This window comes from Amia ocellicauda, chromosome 20 (genome assembly GCF_036373705.1).
Source record: "Amia ocellicauda isolate fAmiCal2 chromosome 20, fAmiCal2.hap1, whole genome shotgun sequence".
Taxonomy (NCBI): Eukaryota; Metazoa; Chordata; class Actinopteri; order Amiiformes; family Amiidae; genus Amia; species Amia ocellicauda.
In genome coordinates, this window is record NC_089869.1 from 4661567 (window position 1) to 4679451 (window position 17885).

Genomic DNA, 17885 nt, shown 5'->3' on the forward strand with positions numbered 1-17885 from the left:
CAGTCAACCTGCTAAAGCCAACACCGACGAGCTGTCTAAGTTTGACTCTTTCCTTACCTGATGTTTGCTTCTGGCGGCCTCTATTCTATTAATTGCTGCACGTTTCTGGCCTGTTTGGCATTTCCTCTGCAGAGATCCTGGGCTGCAGGTAGAATGTACTGTCACAGCCGGCAGCACAGTTTAAGAGCTTTCTGATCTCCTTGCTGCTGTAACAACTCTGTCTGAATGGGAGGCAACCATTAAGCCTTGACCTTGGCCGTGGACCCTCAGAGATTTATTTTCTCCTATATGCCATCCATAGGAGTTTGTTTTTCTCTCCTCTGTGCCTGTTGATAGTTAATTTTCAACTGTTCAAGGTATAATTTTATTTTATTTTGCTGTATGTTTATCACTCTGTAAAGCACTCTGTGGCTACCCTGTAAAGGGTGCTATAAAAATACAAATGGATTGATTGTCTGTGTACAGGCAGTCTGCTGGGAGAGCTCAACTGAAACCAAGCCCTAAAAAAAAATAAAAAAAATAGCGCTGCTCATGGACTGATAGAGATAATGTGCAGTGCTCTTTAAAAAGCTGACTGAAAACCCTGCCTTCCCCACAAACGTACAGACCGGCTGATAACCTGAGTGTGGCTTGTGGACCACTGACCACAGACCGTTTGTGGTGTTGAGTCCTCCCTCCAGCGCTTGTCAGTGCAGAGCTGTGCACGCAAGCATGCCTATACTCGCCTATACCATTATTTGTTTGAAATTTTGCATTTGCTCTTTGAATATAAAACCTCTTATTTCACACACTGCCCTCCTCACCTCCAGTATAATTGCACCTCAGTGTTCCATTTCCTGATTTCTATTTTTTATATTCCCAATGTATGTTAAACATTTAAAAGGCCATTGACTCACACTTTTGTTTTTTAAATGTATAATTATTAAAAACATTTCATTTACAGTTAATGGTATATCACAATAGTTTCTCTTACAGGGGCATACTGAATCACTAAACCATAATTTAAGACAAACATTTTTCAGGCATCCAGAAAAGGTATTTTTTATAAAATAGCATTCGGTTACTAATGTTAAATTGGTAACCTTAAAACCTCTAACAATGCGTACACCAATGGATGTTTCAACCTTTATTATGTATGATGGCTTATGAATAACATTGTAAAGAGTTTAATGAAAAACCAAAATGAGCTTTATCTTACAGTCAGAATTCAGGAAGTTGAAGCTCAGCTGATAAAACCACTCTAACTTCAAGCATTTAAGCGTATGTATAGTAGTTGGTACCTACAAAAAGCCCTTGGTTTGAATCATTCCATCTAACGTATTGCATGAAGCAAGAGAGATCTGAAAGAAACCAATAGCCCAGAAGGACTGTGCCCCAGCACCCCCACCCTGCTCTCTTCAACCAACCCATCTTCCCCTGCTTATTAAGACCAAACCCCCTGGTGGCAGCAGTGCTGGGGATCAAACTGGCATTGTTGTGGAGTGCTTGCTGTGCTCTCACCGACGTGTGTTTGTAAGCGCCGGCGTGATCTCTCAGTTTTCGACCCAGGCATCCCTCATCCTGGCGTGCACTGTGAACTTTTTCAGCTGGAGGACTACCCCAAACCTCCCCTGCAGGTCGGGTAGAGGCTGGCCGGCCGGCACCTCCAGAGTGAAGCGCTGGAGTACCCAGGACAGGAACAGGAACAGCTCCATCCTGGCCAGAGCCTCCCCCAGGCACACTCGCAACCCTGCCCCAAACGGGAGGTAGCTGGGACTGGGCGAGGACATGGTGTTCCCCTCTTCATCCAGGAAGCGCCCTGCTCGCCAAAGACCAGAGACGGAGGTCACGGATGTAAGTTCAGAGCAGCTGCAGAAGTGGTGACAAGCTATGCACCTGCCAAATTGTCAGTTTCCTTCATTTGAAAACATGCAAAATATGAAAATAATGCTCCTGCAACTGCAGCTTAACAAAAACTTGTTTCTTACCAGGATCAAACAGCTCTGGGTTTTTCCATTCCTTTTCATCATGATGTATAGACCAAAGATTGATGATCACTCGACTGCCTTTGGGAATTGTGTAGTCGCCAATGCTATTTAAACCAAGAAAATAGTTTTCAACCACACTAAGGTGTGAGGGGGATATTTAAGACTATAAACAATCTAAATTTTGTTCTTGCATGGCTGCCAGCTGCAGAAATAAAACTTGCGGGGGGGGGGGGAGGAAGCATACTGTTATGTTTTTAAAGTTGTCCAGTGGATGTGGAATGCCTGTGTGTGGCGAAGGAGGTACCTGGAGTCTGCGAGGGCCACGTGGGGGATGAGAAGGGGTGACACAGGCCGGATTCGGAGCACCTCTCTGATGGTGGCCTCCAGGTAGGGCAGGCTCCCTCTGTCGCTCAGCTTTGGGTGTCTGTCTAGCCCAATCTTACTTGCCAGTTCCTCCTGGATCTTCTTCTGCACCTGAAAAGCACCAGGCTGCTATTGAACCATACACATCCTCACAGTTTTCCAAAAAGAAGAGGACTTTGTGATTTTTGCAGAGAAACATGAGTTTGGGAAAAGGTGTCCCAGGACTGACCTGCGGGTGGTGGAGCAGGTATGCAATGGCCCACTTCAGCACGGTGGTGGTGGTCTCCACCCCTGCCCCGAAGATATCCCCCACCGTCATGAGCAGGTGGTCGTCGCTCAGCTCCACGTCTTGGGGTGCAGTGTTGTTGTTGTCAGCGCTGTGCCGCACCTGCAGCAGAGCGGTCAGCAGGTCCGGCTGCACCTCCTTCCGGAAATCAGCCTGCTGGGGGCGACACGTGGCACCTTTTAAACAGTGTCCTGTGTCATGCATTCAAAGTCATGGCAAGCCCTTAGGGTCTTTGCAGAAGGCAAGTCTAACACTGCTCAATAGTCTCCTAAATTGAAAAAGAAAGCCCGACTTAATGACAAAATTTATAATCAAGGCTTTAAGGTGCTAGGTGCTAATTACAGAGAGTGGGAAATCCTGAAGAGTTTACATTTGCTTGATTGAGCAAAAACAATAAATTTAGTCTACAAATCTTGTCTAGACGCTGAATATTTATGATTCTACCTTGTGCTCATCAAACTTCATCTGCAGCAGGCTGTCTCTGATGGCAACACACTGCTTTAGAATCCTGAGGTCTTCATTTGGGAACATCTGAGGGAGGTGAAGACATGGTCAAGATTACAACGCGGCTCGGTAAAGAACTGCACACCAACTGCTTTTAACGTGAAAGTAGCCTGATTTGGCTTTGAGACATACCTGTAGCCAGGGGAAAATGTCCACCAGGCTGTCCTTGGCCACAGTGTCTACAATGCCCTGGCTGTATTTGAGCATGGCCTCGAACTCGGGATCCCCACGCTGGTAGAAGGAGTTGAAGCAGAGAGAGCACACCACGTTGGTGACCGCGCGGGTCAGCTCCGGGGCCAGATCCACTGCACAGCCCTGCAGGTCCACAAGAGTCTGGCACAGGGCATCTGCCTCCCTAGAAACTGGAATGGGATGGGAGTTCAGAAGGGTCTGCAGTAATACACAGCTCTAACCGCACCATGACTGTTGGGCGAAACCAAGGTTCCATAGAGAATTATGCTTTCTGGTCTGAAAAGGGACAGTGACACATGAATGTAAAGGCAGGGTTTAAAATAAGATAAGGTTTTTAAATGGGGGCATGGAGTAGCTAATACATATACTCACTGGTTTTCTCCAGTGACGCTGATCCCTCTCTGAACCTGCACAGCGAGGCGTTCACGATCTTCCTGTGAAACTTCCAAGTGGGGCTGTAGTCTGCAAATGCAATGTCTTTCCCTCCCCTCGTCAAAATGTCTGTTGTCACCTTGGGGAGGAAAATCTTTGTTCTTAAGTATTGCTGGCACAACTTGCAGTCAGTAGGTAATTGTTAGAAAGTTAATTGCCTTCACTTATTTTATTTATTTACTGAATAAAGTGTATACATGCATACAGCTCTACAACTAACCAATAATCTTCAAATCCATGTCCTGTGGGATTAACAATTCCTATTTTTTCTCTTAGATATGTACAGTAGTTATATCTATGTCTGTCTATCTAATTGGTTTCTCTTCCCTTCTGTCCCAAAATTAATACTGATTTGCAGTAGAATAAAGTTTAAATAAAATAAAAACAAGTATAATAATGCACTACCAAGTCGGTCATATGTAATAATAACATCTGACTGATGCCATTTTCTAATATGATCAGACTTGATTAAAAAACCCTCAAAATGTAAAAGTAAAATAAAATGCATTGAAAGATGTATTTGTATTGCAGCATTATTGTGAATAAGACTTACATAATACTTTTTGATGATTGTAAGATTTTATAATAAGTATCATCTTCATATGGGAGGTTTATAACTCACAGTTTTGGGTCTCCCGGCAAAAGTTTTGCCTTTCTTCAGGAGCACCTCCTTGGCGTGCTGGTAGTTGTTGATGATGACCACATAGTGGGAGCCCATCATCAGAGAGTAGATGGTGCCATACTTCTTCTGCAGCTGCTGGAAGAGCATGTGCGGCTGCAGGTCACTTCTCAGGCTCAGCAAACTCCCGATGATGGGCAGTGAAGGCAGGCTGGGGGGGCTGTTGATGCACATCCTTGCCCTCTTCATTTTTCCCTTCACAAACACTACAGTGAGGACTACTGCCACAAGCACCAGTGCAGAAAGGGCCAACTCCATGGTGATTGCTGTGAGGTGCAGATTTGAGGTGCAGTTTGAACTGGTATGGGTGTTGATTTGCCTTTTTATGCATGGGAGGTTCATCAGCTGTTAGAGTTCTCTTGGGTGGTGTGGCTTGATTACCGTGTAAGGTGAAGGAAGTGGGGGAGGGTTATGTGTTTTCTTCAATGCCATTGCCTTGACCAGAGCCAACCTTTGAATGTTCCCAACTAAAGCAAAAGAACAAATAACAGATAACGTATTGTATAACGAAGTATTGAACAATTCATGAGCAAACCATGAAAACACTAGTTCATTAAAATGTTAAACTCTCATGCTTTATAAATGAGAAATTAAGTAACCTATTGTAGCATTTAGTTATATCTATGCATTAGCAATTTAACGGTATATGAAAAGTGTCCACCCCCCCTTGAAACAAAAATACAAAATATGTTCCCATACAATGTCTTGTTCAATACATTTGGCGAAGTTTAGATGAAAGACTGCTTCTGAACTACTTCATAAAGTGACATGCGGCTGTGTACCATCTGGATTCTCGCGTTTTTGTGAGAGCGGCACGGTTTGTCCTAATGGTCGCACCCGTTGTTTTCAGTTCTTCAATTTTAGCAGGATGGCTTCTCCAGAACCTCAGCCTCGCTTCGGACAGTCTGTGAAGGGTTTACTGTCGGAGAAAGTGAGCTCCTGCAGCGGGGACGTGATCGCCCTCACTCGCCAAGTGTTGAAGGGGTCCCGCAGCCAGGAGGTAGAATATTTTGTGTTTAATGTAATGTATAGCCTATTAGCCACTGTATTGAAAACCCATGTTGGTCTGATCAGCATGAATTACACTCCAGTCGTACACTACCGGTGTTTTGTTAAATGCACCTTAAATCAATGTACCAACATGTGTTTTAGTGGTTATTAAAGGTACAATTATCTCATCGGATTCTGACATCGTGGTGAACGAGTGTCTTTCCTTTGTTTTATTCTTCTGCTAGAATTGACCGAACATGTCAACATGTTCAACTGAAAAGCCACAAAGAACATATCAGTCTTTGGCTATCGTATGTAAGTATTGCTAAATGCTGGCGATATCGCTACCGTTGCGCAGATGTCCGTAGTACTGCGCGGATCTGCGCTGCTCCACCGATGGGGTCGGTGGGATTCTGCAAATCTGCGCAGAATTGCGGAAATCTGCACTACAAGATCGCGACCTATAACTGGTTAGATTAGCTCTTCCCCGTTACCCCGAGCTCTCGATATGCTTTTGATTGTGGTTCAATGACTGTTTTGCAGCTCCTGGGACAGGCAGCCCGGAATATGGTGATGCAGGAGGACGCCATACTGCATTCGGAGGATGTAAGCAGGGAGCAGCATCTGAGCTACCGGTTGTGGGCGTGTGCGCATGCGCGTGTGCCAAATGTCAGAACTCTGACATAGAAAGACTATTATTATTATCTGTCAGCTAAAGTCAATTTATTAGACCACATAAGCTGAACAGATGTTAATGTTCTTTGCCCATGTACTTGAGGCATATTAACTCTAGGACAAATTATAATAATACAAACCTAAAACTATAGCAGCAGACATGTGTGAACGTGTATTACACCACCACCAGACTTGCTTGGGCATGTTTTAATTTGTTTTTTTAACTGGTGGTGTTTTTCACTTTAATTATTCCCTGAGTGTAGCTTTTCTTACTTACTTTGACATGCTTATGCAGTCCATGGTACAGTATCCCTCTTTCTCTGTAGCGATTGTACTTATTTGCAGCCTAAGAAAAGGCGAAATGTTCATAGAAAGTAATAAATTGCAGAACACGTGGTAGTAGCATATGGTATTTTTAGAGACTATTAAATAACATTAATACCTGTAAAATCCCCAACACTATAGGACTATGCTCATTTCATTGCTGTTTTTGTGTTTTTACAGAGCCTAAGAAAAATGTCAATTATAACCACCCACTTGCAATACCAGTAAGTAAGCCTTTTACATAGCAAAGCTTTTGTAATGGCTCAAGCATTTCTGTTTGATTAAATATTTAATCTTGATATTGTCAATATAAGTTATTTTTTCACAATTTTCCTTTTTTGCTATCAAACAGACAAGAAGCCATACAGAAAAAGTAAGTAAAAGCCGTAATTTAGTTTGCCATACAAAGTATCACATTTAGATAGATTAAGCCTTTTATCAATACCACTGTGAACTACCTACTGCCTTTCATTAAAAAACATAATCAGGTCTTAATGTGCAAAAAGTGCTCATGTGAGAGAAAAACAAAACAGTTTATGCTCAGAAAGTTCATGTATAAGTTAAGCTCAATGATTTGTTGAAATCTTTAAGCCAAGAGTAACAAACACCAATTGCCAATTAAAGTGCAAATTAGAGACAATCTAACACTGACAATTGGAGTTTGTTACAGCTAGCTTAATGATGGTCCAGTTACTTGATTACTTGTTAACATGATCACTTTTTGCACCTGTGTTTTAAGAAATACATGTCATTTTTTAGTTGAATCATTGTATGCTATTTAAATGTCTTTTAGATTAACTGTTCAGACATAGTTCATTGAAAAAAATCTAAGGAAGAATAATGTTCATTTAAACCAATTTACTTGGTAGTTAAACGAGGTAGTTAACTATTTAAAAACTCTTTGCTTTTAGAATCCAGGGCTGCTCTTAACAAGAGAACCCTCTTAAGGATGTGTGAAGACTATTGTAATGATGTTTACCTACATTATTAATTTTTAAAGTAATGCCTTACCTCTTTATGAATGAAACCTAAAATGCTGTTAAGGATGTATGTGTGTGTGTGTGTGTGTATGTATGTACAGTGAGGGAAAAAAGTATTTGATCCCCTGCTGATTTTGTACATTTGCCCACTGACAAAGAAATGATCAGTCTATCATTTTAATGGAAGGTGTATTTTAACAGTGAGAGACAGTATAAACAACAAAAAAATCCAGAAAAACGCATTTCAAAAAAGTTATAAATTGATTTGCATGTTAATGAGGGAAATAAGTATTTGACCCCTTCGACTTAGTACTTGGTGGCAAAACCCTTGTTGGCAATCACAGAGGTCAGACGTTTCTTGTAGTTGGCCACCAGGTTTGCACACATCTCAGGAGGGATTTTGTCCCACTCCTCTTTGCAGATCCTCTCCAAGTCATTAAGGTTTCGAGGCTGACGTTTGGCAACTCGAACCTTCAGCTCCCTCCACAGATTTTCTATGGGATTAAGGTCTGGAGACTGGCTAGGCCACTCCAGGACCTTAATGTGCTTCTTCTTGAGCCACTCCTTTGTTGCCTTGGCTGTGTGTTTTGGGTCATTGTCATGCTGGAATATCCATCCACGACCCATTTTCAATGCCCTGGCTGAGGGAAGGAGGTTCTCACCCAAGATTTGACGGTACATAGCCCCGTCCATCGTCCCTTTGATGCGGTGCAGTTGTCCTGTCCCCTTAGCAGAAAAACACCCCCAAAGCATAATGTTTCCACCTCCATGTTTGACGGTGGGGATGGTGTTCTTGGGGTCATTCCTCCTCCTCCAAACATGGCGAGTTGAGTTTATGCCAAAGAGCTCGATTTTGGTCTCATCTGACCACAACACTTTCACCCAGTTCTCCTCTGAATCATTCAGATGTTCATTGGCAAACTTCAGACGGGCCTGTACATGTGCTTTCTTGAGCAGGGGACCTTGCGGGCGCTGCAGGATTTCAGTCCTTCACGGCGTAGTGTGTTACCAATTGTTTTCTTGGTGACTATGGTCTCACCAAGCTGCTTGGCGATGGTCTTGTAGCCCATTCCAGCCTTGTGTAGGTCTACAATCTTGTCCCTGACATCCTTGGACAGCTCTTTGGTCTTGGCCATGGTGGAGAGTTTGGAATCTGATTGATTGATTGCTTCTTTGGACAGGTGTCTTTTATACAGGTAACGAGCTGAAATTAGGAGCACTCCCTTTAAGAGAGTGCTCCTAATCTCAGCTCGTTACCTGTATAAAAGACACCTGGGAGCCAGAAATCTTGCCGATTGATAGGGGATCAAATACTTATTTCCCTCATTAACATGCAAATCAATGTATAACTTTTTTGAAATGCGTTTTTCTGGATTTTTTTGTTGTTATTCTGTTTGTCACTGTTAAAATACACCTACCATTAAAATTATAGAATGATCATTTTTTGTCAGTGGACAAACGTACAAAATCAGCAGGGGATCAAATACATTTTTCCCTCACTGTATGTGAATATATACACAGACACACACACTTACTTTATTATTATTATTTTTTTTTATATATATATATAGTGTTGAACATTCCAGAAATCTTCAGGACCAGTTAAATCACCTACTGAAATAAGAATCCACTGGAGCGGCCATTGGTCTAGTGGTTCTGCCAGGATGTTTGAGAAGGCCCCTACCAGGAATCGCCACTCTTGACTACACAGCATTGTCATGAGCAGTAAACCATGTTTCTGGATTTAGACCTTTCTTGAGTTTTGTTCCAGATTTTATGACTAAATGTCATTAATCCATGGAGCTCGGAAATGTTTCATATTTCACACAATATGCATGACCTGTGAGACCTGTTCTGCATTTTGTTACTTTTTTCCGTTTCATGTTAGGATGCTAAAATAATTCGGAACTCTTTGCCCTTTACGTGTAGCTGTATGTGTGTTGCTGTGGTAGTTCAGGCATTCAACACCCCAATGCTGCAAAGGGTTTACAAAAGCAAGAACGATATTTCAGAAACCACAAGGAATATTTTGAAAAATGCCAAGGCTGTTCAGAAGTAGTAGCTTGAGCCAGCAGAGCAACCTGGTTGGTTCAGTAGGAGACCTTGATGTGCGGACATTCCAAAGATTTCTAAAAAACTAAAACCTTGCTCAATGAGTTGATATGGGTCTTAAAAAAAAAACAAAAAAAAAAAAAACATGCTGCCTTGGCTCGGATATGGATATAAACTTTGTTGGAAGATAAAGACCAACAAAACTGTAGAATATGTTTTGTGTGGATGCCATCCAATGTGAGAATGCCTTCTTTGTGTCTCAAAACTAAGATGAGAGGTTTAATATTAATACATTGAATCAGCAATGAACAACAATGTGTCGCCAAGTAGCTGCCGATTAATTTCAGATTGTAACAGTTGCCCAGTTGGAATCAAACCGAGTATAATGGTGCGTAACCTGACACCAACCACTGATTTTTATTTTGAATAGGACAACTATTTAGAATGTAAATAACAGAACATTTTTTATTTATTTTCTTTGTTTCGGACATATTAAATCTGCCAAGCAATGATTATAGATTACATCAGCCTTGTTAATGTATGTTAATTTCTGGCCAAGAATAAAGTGGAAATCTGATTGTTTTATTTGTCTGTGATGTCTTTTTATATTTATAAAAACACGCAAAAGATTAAACTTGAGTAGCCAGTATTTGTAACTTACATGAGTATTAATTCCATATTTAATACAATATTTATATACAGATTAACAGATTATGATCTATTTAACACTACACACACACCAAGCTAATCACTGCACAATAATACACAGTCTTGGAATGTATGGTTCGCGAGGTATTCTGGGTAAGTTACTTTCCCGGAAGTCGGTTAGAGAAGAAAAATGAGCGATTGCATGAATATGCGGTAAGTTTCAGTATAAAGCGAAGCATTCCCAGCTTTTATCATATATTTTTATTGAAATATGCATCATTTCTGACTTCGTGGCTTGTTCTAGAATATAATTAAAACCAAGATAGAGGCAATAAGTATTGCTATTAATAAACGACTATTCAAACAATAGGCTATATTTATAACGTGGCCATTTACTTAGTGTAGTCAGTCTGTCTATCATGCTTTTCTCTCCTGTCAAGTAGCTGAGCTTGAGCCAGAATTGAATCTCCAATTAAACAGCAAAGGTTTTATACACAAGTAAAATGCAGAATATTAATAACGCAATCAAACAAACAATAAACACATTCCTGCGCTCTGTTTTGGTCATTGTCATTATAAACCATGTTTTCCTGCATTTTAGACACGTATTTGTAAAATGAATTGTTCTGTCCTTAATTTTTTCAACATGACCCGCGTTTATTGTAATTTATAATATTTATATGTCTTCCTCATATTTTGGACTAGCTTGCGTCGCTTTTAAATAAGTCCAGACTTTGGACCTTTCTTTGGTGTGTATGCAGGTTGAATGGGTTGGGACTAGTTGAGACTACCAAAGTCCAGCATTTGGTATCATCTACTGTTTTGAAGGCTATAAAATGAAATGCCAGGTTAAAAGACGGACAAAACAAGTGTTATCTATAGTACTGACAGCTTGAAACTACTTGTAAAATAATTAAAAAAACCTAAACATTTCATAATGAATATAATGCATTTTTAATTGATGTTTTATATATTTTGTTGTATGTAATGATGTTATTTTATTTAGGAAATGTGGTTCCCAAGGGGTGAAACACGAGGATATAAAGGTAATGTACAATTGAAGGCTGATAAATGTGTATTATACATGTATATTACATTCTTATGTGCCTGTGCTATAGTGCCAGAATGAATTGCATTGTTTTAATGTTGGGTGGATATATTCACCTTATGTTCTTTGTTCATTCAAAAAACGAGATATTTGGTTACGAATAATTTGGAAGGCACTCAGAATTCTTTTGAAAGGACATGGTTCTTTTCAAAGGTTGAGTAAACTCGGACACTTGGCACACTGAACAGAAGTCAGCCGTTCCCAGTGTGGCTAGGTTAGGCTGTGTTGCTATCTGGCGGAGTAGTCTAAATACATAGAGATTGGGGGTGTAGAAATGACAGCCTTGAAGCCCTGATTGCGCTTCTCCTGGTCCTCCCCCAGGATTACTACGGGAAGCAGCTGAAGAAAACCTCGGATCTCAAGAGCAACGCCTGCGTCGCCCCAGCCAAACCCTGCCCGGCATTCATCCGCAAGGCCTTGCAGAATGTGCACCCTGAAGTCACTGCCAAGTAGTGTATTTGTGAGTGTGTGTGTGAGATTAGTTGGAGATGATGGGGAAGGTCATTTCCTGAAGGTTAAACCTGCCTTTCCTCCTCTAATGGCCTTCACTGTTCTGGACTGTTGCCTGTCCTTCTTTCCTGCATTTGGATCATTTCCTCTCTGACCTCACTGACCTTCCCCTTTCCTATGCAGGTATTATGGATGTGGCCTAGTGGTACCAGAGTGCCTGGAGGGCTGCAGTGTGCTGGATCTGGGCAGTGGCAGCGGGCAAGACTGCTATATGTTGAGTCAGCTGGTGGGAGAGAATGGGCACATCACGGGTATCGACATGACGAAAGAACAGGTAGAGGGCTGCCATTCCAGTTAACCACCAGAGGGAGCTGTAATCTGTTTATGGAGAGAGATGTGATAACTCTGTCCCTGAAGGGCATGATCAACATATAACAGGTGTGACATACGGTTAGTGAGAGTGACATGGATGTAGATGCGGTCTACATTCGTTACATGAGAAGATTAATGTAATGCAAAGGACTCATAAGAGGGTCATATTCTTATTGTTAATACTAACATGTTTCCTTGCTGTGCAGAGGATTGAGTCCCAGCACTGCCTGTGCCTTTCTCCCTGGTATTTATCTGGAATCGCTTTAGACTAGATACTGGTACATTCATACACTTTCATCTGTCTCTTTTCAGCTGACTGTGGCCAGAAAGTATATAGATTACCACACTGAAAAGTTTGGCTTCAAGAAGTCAAACGTGGATTTTGTGGAGGGCTATATTGAAGCCCTAGGGGAGGCGGGTTTGACGGAGAATACCTACGATATCATCATGTGAGTACACTGAATCTCTTTCTTTCTGAAAAGTGAGAGCAGTGTGTGCTAGTTTTCTGACTTAGAAATGTGTTTAGCCCGTTCTTTGTGTCTGTAGCTTTATAATGGCAACTCAAATTACTGTAGAACGAAGTCAGTTTTCTGATATGACAACCCTGCAAGGTACTAATCTGTTTGTGTGATTGGTTGATCTCCAGATCAAACTGTGTGATCAACCTGTCTCCTGATAAGGCTGCTGTGCTGAGGGAAGCTTACACTGTGCTGAAGGTAGAGCCGTCAATCACACCAGGATACACATCGCATTTTAATACAGTTGTAGATAAACTTCAGACAAAGTTCAGTAACTTCCCTTTGCATGTGGCAGCTTGCGTTGGTGTATATGATGGAGGGTTTGCGTTTGCTGTATTGTGTGAAGTGCAGTGAGATAACATGCTTGTCTGTTAAGGTCTACAAAGTTTCAGGAATAAATCCTTAAAGAAAGAATTTCTCTTGACCAACTTTCAAGTCAAGCATCAGAAGTAGAAACCGCTACTGCCTATCAGACGAGTCCCTCAACATTGCTCTGTTTTCAGGATGGTGGAGAGCTGTATTTCAGTGATGTCTACTGCAACAAAACGCTGCCTGAGGAAATCAAGACTTGCAAAGTATTATGGGGTGAGTATTGTGTCAAAAAGTAACACATTAATGCATTAAAAAGGCTTTATAGAAGATTTATAGTATAGAATCAGATTAATAAAAAGATGAGCTACTATTAACTGATTATTCTAAATTGGTTTAGATTGTATTTGTTCTGTTTGCTAGGTGAGTGTCTGGGTGGAGCTCTGTGCTGGGAGGACCTTGCAAGACTGGCTGAAGAAGTTGGTTTCAGCATCCCAAGACTGGTCACTGCCAACCGCATCAGCGTTGACAACAAGGAACTGGAGAGCCTGATTGGTCAGTGCCAGAGGATCTCTCTGCTATGCAATGCAACTTTCTGTTTCCATGGGTCTTATCAGTTCGGGAATCGGTAGACTACGCAGATTAAAATGATAATAATATCTTTACAGTCTTAGTTTGCATAATTGGTGATAGCATAATTACAAAGGCTGAACAAGCATTTGCCTGCATCATTCAATATCAGCCATGTTTCCTTTCCTCTGTCCAATCCAGGTGACTATAAATTTGTTTCCGCAACGTACCGCCTGTTCAAGATCCCTAAGAACTGCCCGAGAGTGGGGTGCCAGGTCATTTACAATGGGAACATCACTGGCAGTGAGGAGGTGCTGGAGTTTGATGTCAACTACATGTTTAAGGTCAGAAAACAGGAGTCGTGACTTCCTTTATTGAATGATGGGTAGGACTATTCTCATCCAGACACAATAGTGGACTTGTTCGACATTTCTTGGCATTCTGATCAAAATGTACTGTAGCGATTTGGTATATTTCTGCACTAGTGTGTATTTCCATGACCCTTAAGGATATGCAAAGCAGTGGATATTAATATTCTCTTATTTCTGATGATTTATTTATATATGCATTGATTTTGTTTGTTTGTTTGTCTCTCAGGAAGGTCAGGTGACGGTAGTTGATGGGGAGATGGTGGCCATTTTGAAGAGCTCCAGGTTTGCAGATGAGTTTCTCTTCCAGCCCATGGGTACCACCCCTGCTGGATGTTGTCCCACACAACCACAGGTTCGTTCTATCAAGTTTCTATTAGCTGAATGGATGAATTCTTTAATGGATCCATCTGTGTATATGTGTGATCACACAAGATGAAGGATAATGACAGGGGAATTTGTTTGACAGGTATTTGAGTAATTGGCTTTCAGACATTTGTCTATTTTATTTTAGTGCTAACTTTCAAAACCTCAACATGCTTTAATATGGATATGATAAATAATGATTGGGAGAATACTAACACTATCTGTCAGTAAAAGTTCTGTTCATTATACATTTGATAAAATGTCGTCATTTATATTTAATTGAGATTTTTGTATATGATCTCAATGAAATACTTAAGCAATAGTTTTAAAATATATGTATTGTTAGATTTTTTAAGAATTAGTAGTTCTTAATAAAACAAATCAAGTTTTGCATTACCTATTATTCCTCACAACCTCCGTGACACCCCATAGCAGTTGTCATCTATGCTTTCCATCTATGCTGACACCAATCAGTGTTCCCAGCTACACAAGCCTGAACACTCTTGTGTACTAGTTAAAGCATGTATATCTATCATTATGCTGGACATGTAGCCAAAATAAATTAAGGTTGTGTAAAAACTTTAAAGCCTTGAGTGATGTTATAGAAACCAGTAGTCAAAGCTACTATTATATTTTTTATCACATTAATGCAGTGGCTCCACTACAACTTTGTATTTCAATACACATTAAGGAATGTTACAAACAAAAATATTAATCATTTTAGTATGTCGAATAAGGAGTATAATGGTTCGTCCTTAGCAAACCCAACTCCAGTGTAAGGTGACAGTGCCTCGCTTAGTGTCAGGACTCTAACAATCAAGGCTGTGCAGCTGGTTGTCCTTGAGATAAAACCTTGTGATTTATTTAGATAGATATTCTTCAAACCATTAAAATGTAGAGCATACTTTCCAACATAGGCCAAATGCAGCTTCATAAAAACAATGAACAATAACCTGACTTGCTCTGGTGAAATGGATGTTTAAATCTAAGTTACTTTTTGAATGCAGACTCTGGGCCCCTCAGGCCTTAGCTGAGAGAGAGAGCTGGGAACCTTGTATAGGGACTGCCAAAGCAGAGAATGTTCCTGCTGGGACTGAAGCTATGTCACCTTGTCACACTATGTGGCCTTGCCAGGACTTGAGGAAGATGATAAGAAGATAAGGCATGTTTCAGGTTTTATTTGAACTCTCATTTATTAAACTTAGATTGATATATATAATTAACCTGTTAACCTAGATAAATGGCACATGGTCCTCTTGTAGGTGCAGGGAGTTTATCAGAAATGTAATTTGCCCTAGAGGTCCTTTTCAGTTATGTAATGAGAAGAAGCCTCTGGCAAATTAAGAGCTGCCAGCAGGACTTGGGTTTTGTAATTTATGATTGATTCACTCTGGACATTACTCATTCAGGCTGTGGTGTATGCAGTGTTATTGAAAATCAGTGCGTATACATGCATATTCATATTCTAATATTATTTGGGTATTCTGAATATGTTCTATGTTATGTAATAATTTCGAATTTTCAAACTTGGAATGCTCAAGGATTCCGAAAAGATCTCCCATGTAAACATACAGATTGTGATCCTTCTAGATGATCTCGGGTTACTGAATATTAACCCCTGAAAACCTTAGTTATAGCTTTATAGCACAGCCCTCACGTTCCTACCCAAGGGCATGTTAATTAAGTGTAAAGTTGGCTATAGCAGCTGTAAGTGTGGGCATAAAATGTAATCCACTTTGCCAATGTTTTACTTTAAAGGTACAATAGCTGTTAAACATTGACATGTGTGATAATTAATTACTTGTGCACAGTCTGGCATCCCATACATGTCCATAGTTTGTTTTTGATTACATCAGTGGAAACTCACTTCAGGTATGTGCGCGGGTGCAATGTGAGATGGACCCGGCAGTGATCTCCCTGTGGTGATTAAAGGAGGGCTATACCTAGCCTGCTATTTAGTTTCTGTCGCTTCAAGTTCAATGTACTTTTCATCAGGGCCATAAAAGAATTTAAACTTACTGGGCATATAGAATGTTCAAGCTCAGCTAATCGTGATACAGATAAGATTAAAAGGAAGAAAATCTGCTTTTCAAGTGTTGGCTTTCACACAGCTCCTAGTGTCATTCAGGGTCATTGGAGCTACCTTGCCAATAATTAATCCCTTCCACCACCACTCTCTTTGGTTATATGGAGACACGATGCATCAGTTTGTAGAATCCCTGATCCTAATATATACAGACTCTCTTCACCTTTATAACACATTTTCTAATAGACATTGTGCAAATCAGTTTGTATTGAAAATAAGTTCACATGTCGCAAAACTTTATTATTATGCTATTGATATGAATGATAGTCATACATTATTTTACATTTTGATTCTAGTATATGAAAAAACAATACTAGAAATATACCTTTACATTAATTGCTAAATCATCATTTAGTTATTAAGAAAAAAACAAGTGTGAATAAATGTGGGGCCTATTATATAACCATGATTGATTAGTCTTGTTCCAAATCTATTTTAACACTATTTGTTGTCCTCCTCCTCCCAGGAAGGCATTGTGAACCCTTATGAAGTAGCCGAGCGTTTGGAAAGTGGCAGAATGAAACTTACCACCGGAGGGTGCTGTGGTTCTCAGGGATCGGCCTGCCAATAAGGGAATCCAAATGAAGCGGTTGGAGCAGCAGAAGCAGGTCATTCCCACAGACCGATCGTACTGATCTGGTGCTTCGGTGTCAATATACTGACTAGCTCACAGATACCTTTCTGTGCAACTCACACATACCTTCCAGAGACAGACAGTTCAGCACTCCCTGGTGGCTCATCTGAAAAACCCTAGTGCAGTGAGCCTCACAACCTTGGAGATCTCATAGTCTTTTGTTTCAGCATTAATTCCTGACACTTGCAGAAATAAATATACAGAAATATATACAAATAGCACAGATCAAGGAGTATCAATTTATATGTTATTAATTTGTTGTTAATTGTTAATCAGTCATTACATTGTGATGCCCTTACGAATATTTTTTGATCTTATAGCACTTATATGCAAATACAAATTGTCAATTGATTTCCTTAGGAATGACTATCGTTTTACATTTCAGAATGAATGGTTTCAATCTAGTTATGGGTTATAACTAGAAAATGAATGGTGGCTAGTTTGTTGTATACAATAATATACTCCATACTTATCTGGAAATAATTAATTATTTGTATAATTATAAAGGGACAAACTTCTGGAGCACCATCTGTTGGCTGTAGTAATTTTGTTTAATGGTTTGTATTCACACATTCTTTCCAACATTGGTGGATGTTATGTTGTTTTGTGTCAGATGCAATATAACAGAGCAATTGAGGCTGTGTGTAGGGATGACCTCTTATGGCTGAGGTGATGCATTCCCATCTACTGAACTGTATACCCAGAATAAATACCAATTAAGAATTTCAGTCAAAAAACAACAAGTATTTTGTTTTAGTTTTCAGCTGATGTGAATATTTTAATTCAATGGGCCTTTTGGGAACATTGCAAATTAATAATGTTTGATGATTCTCCTGTGGCCCAGATAAACACCAGTTTTTTTTATGTATATATAAGAAAGCAGTGGCCCCTCGGTTAAGGTCTTGGGATTATTACTTCCTTACCAATGTCAAAGGTTCAGTAATTCTGTAGGAGGATTCCAGCAATGCTGAGTTAGAGCAATATAAAAGAAATAAAAGTGTTTATTAGATGA

The 17885-nt window shown here is 40.3% G+C and overlaps 3 protein-coding genes across 5 annotated transcripts; 2 read left to right on the plus strand and 1 right to left on the minus strand.

Moving 5' to 3' along the window:
• Positions 1 to 803: 803 nt before the first annotated feature.
• On the minus strand, positions 804 to 5332 carry cyp17a1 (cytochrome P450, family 17, subfamily A, polypeptide 1). Of its 2 annotated transcripts, none has more exons than XM_066693299.1 (9): positions 5261 to 5332; positions 4367 to 4890; positions 3685 to 3823; positions 3253 to 3482; positions 3061 to 3147; positions 2560 to 2772; positions 2272 to 2441; positions 1968 to 2071; positions 804 to 1798 (listed from the first exon to the last, which is right to left on the minus strand). In XM_066693299.1, the coding sequence occupies exons 2-9, from the start codon at positions 4763 to 4765 to the stop codon at positions 1533 to 1535; spliced, it is 1608 nt and encodes a 535-aa protein (XP_066549396.1). In that variant the 5' UTR covers positions 4766 to 4890; positions 5261 to 5332; the 3' UTR covers positions 804 to 1532. The 2 variants fall into 2 exon arrangements, with proteins under 2 accessions (XP_066549396.1, XP_066549397.1); XM_066693300.1 differs by having other exon boundaries at positions 5206 to 5318.
• On the plus strand, positions 5292 to 10027 carry borcs7 (BLOC-1 related complex subunit 7). The gene is made up of 5 exons (XM_066693306.1): positions 5292 to 5423; positions 5957 to 6019; positions 6593 to 6636; positions 6765 to 6785; positions 8964 to 10027. The coding sequence occupies exons 1-5, from the start codon at positions 5292 to 5294 to the stop codon at positions 9013 to 9015; spliced, it is 312 nt and encodes a 103-aa protein (XP_066549403.1). The 3' UTR covers positions 9016 to 10027.
• Positions 10028 to 10219: 192 nt separating this feature from the next.
• On the plus strand, positions 10220 to 17885 carry as3mt (arsenite methyltransferase). Of its 2 annotated transcripts, none has more exons than XM_066693302.1 (11): positions 10220 to 10305; positions 11099 to 11138; positions 11522 to 11649; positions 11834 to 11984; positions 12335 to 12471; positions 12669 to 12738; positions 13044 to 13125; positions 13273 to 13404; positions 13621 to 13763; positions 14017 to 14142; positions 15161 to 15329. In XM_066693302.1, the coding sequence occupies exons 1-11, from the start codon at positions 10283 to 10285 to the stop codon at positions 15185 to 15187; spliced, it is 1059 nt and encodes a 352-aa protein (XP_066549399.1). In that variant the 5' UTR covers positions 10220 to 10282; the 3' UTR covers positions 15188 to 15329. The 2 variants fall into 2 exon arrangements, with proteins under 2 accessions (XP_066549399.1, XP_066549398.1); XM_066693301.1 differs by lacking the exon at positions 15161 to 15329 and adding an exon at positions 16706 to 17885 and having other exon boundaries at positions 10222 to 10305.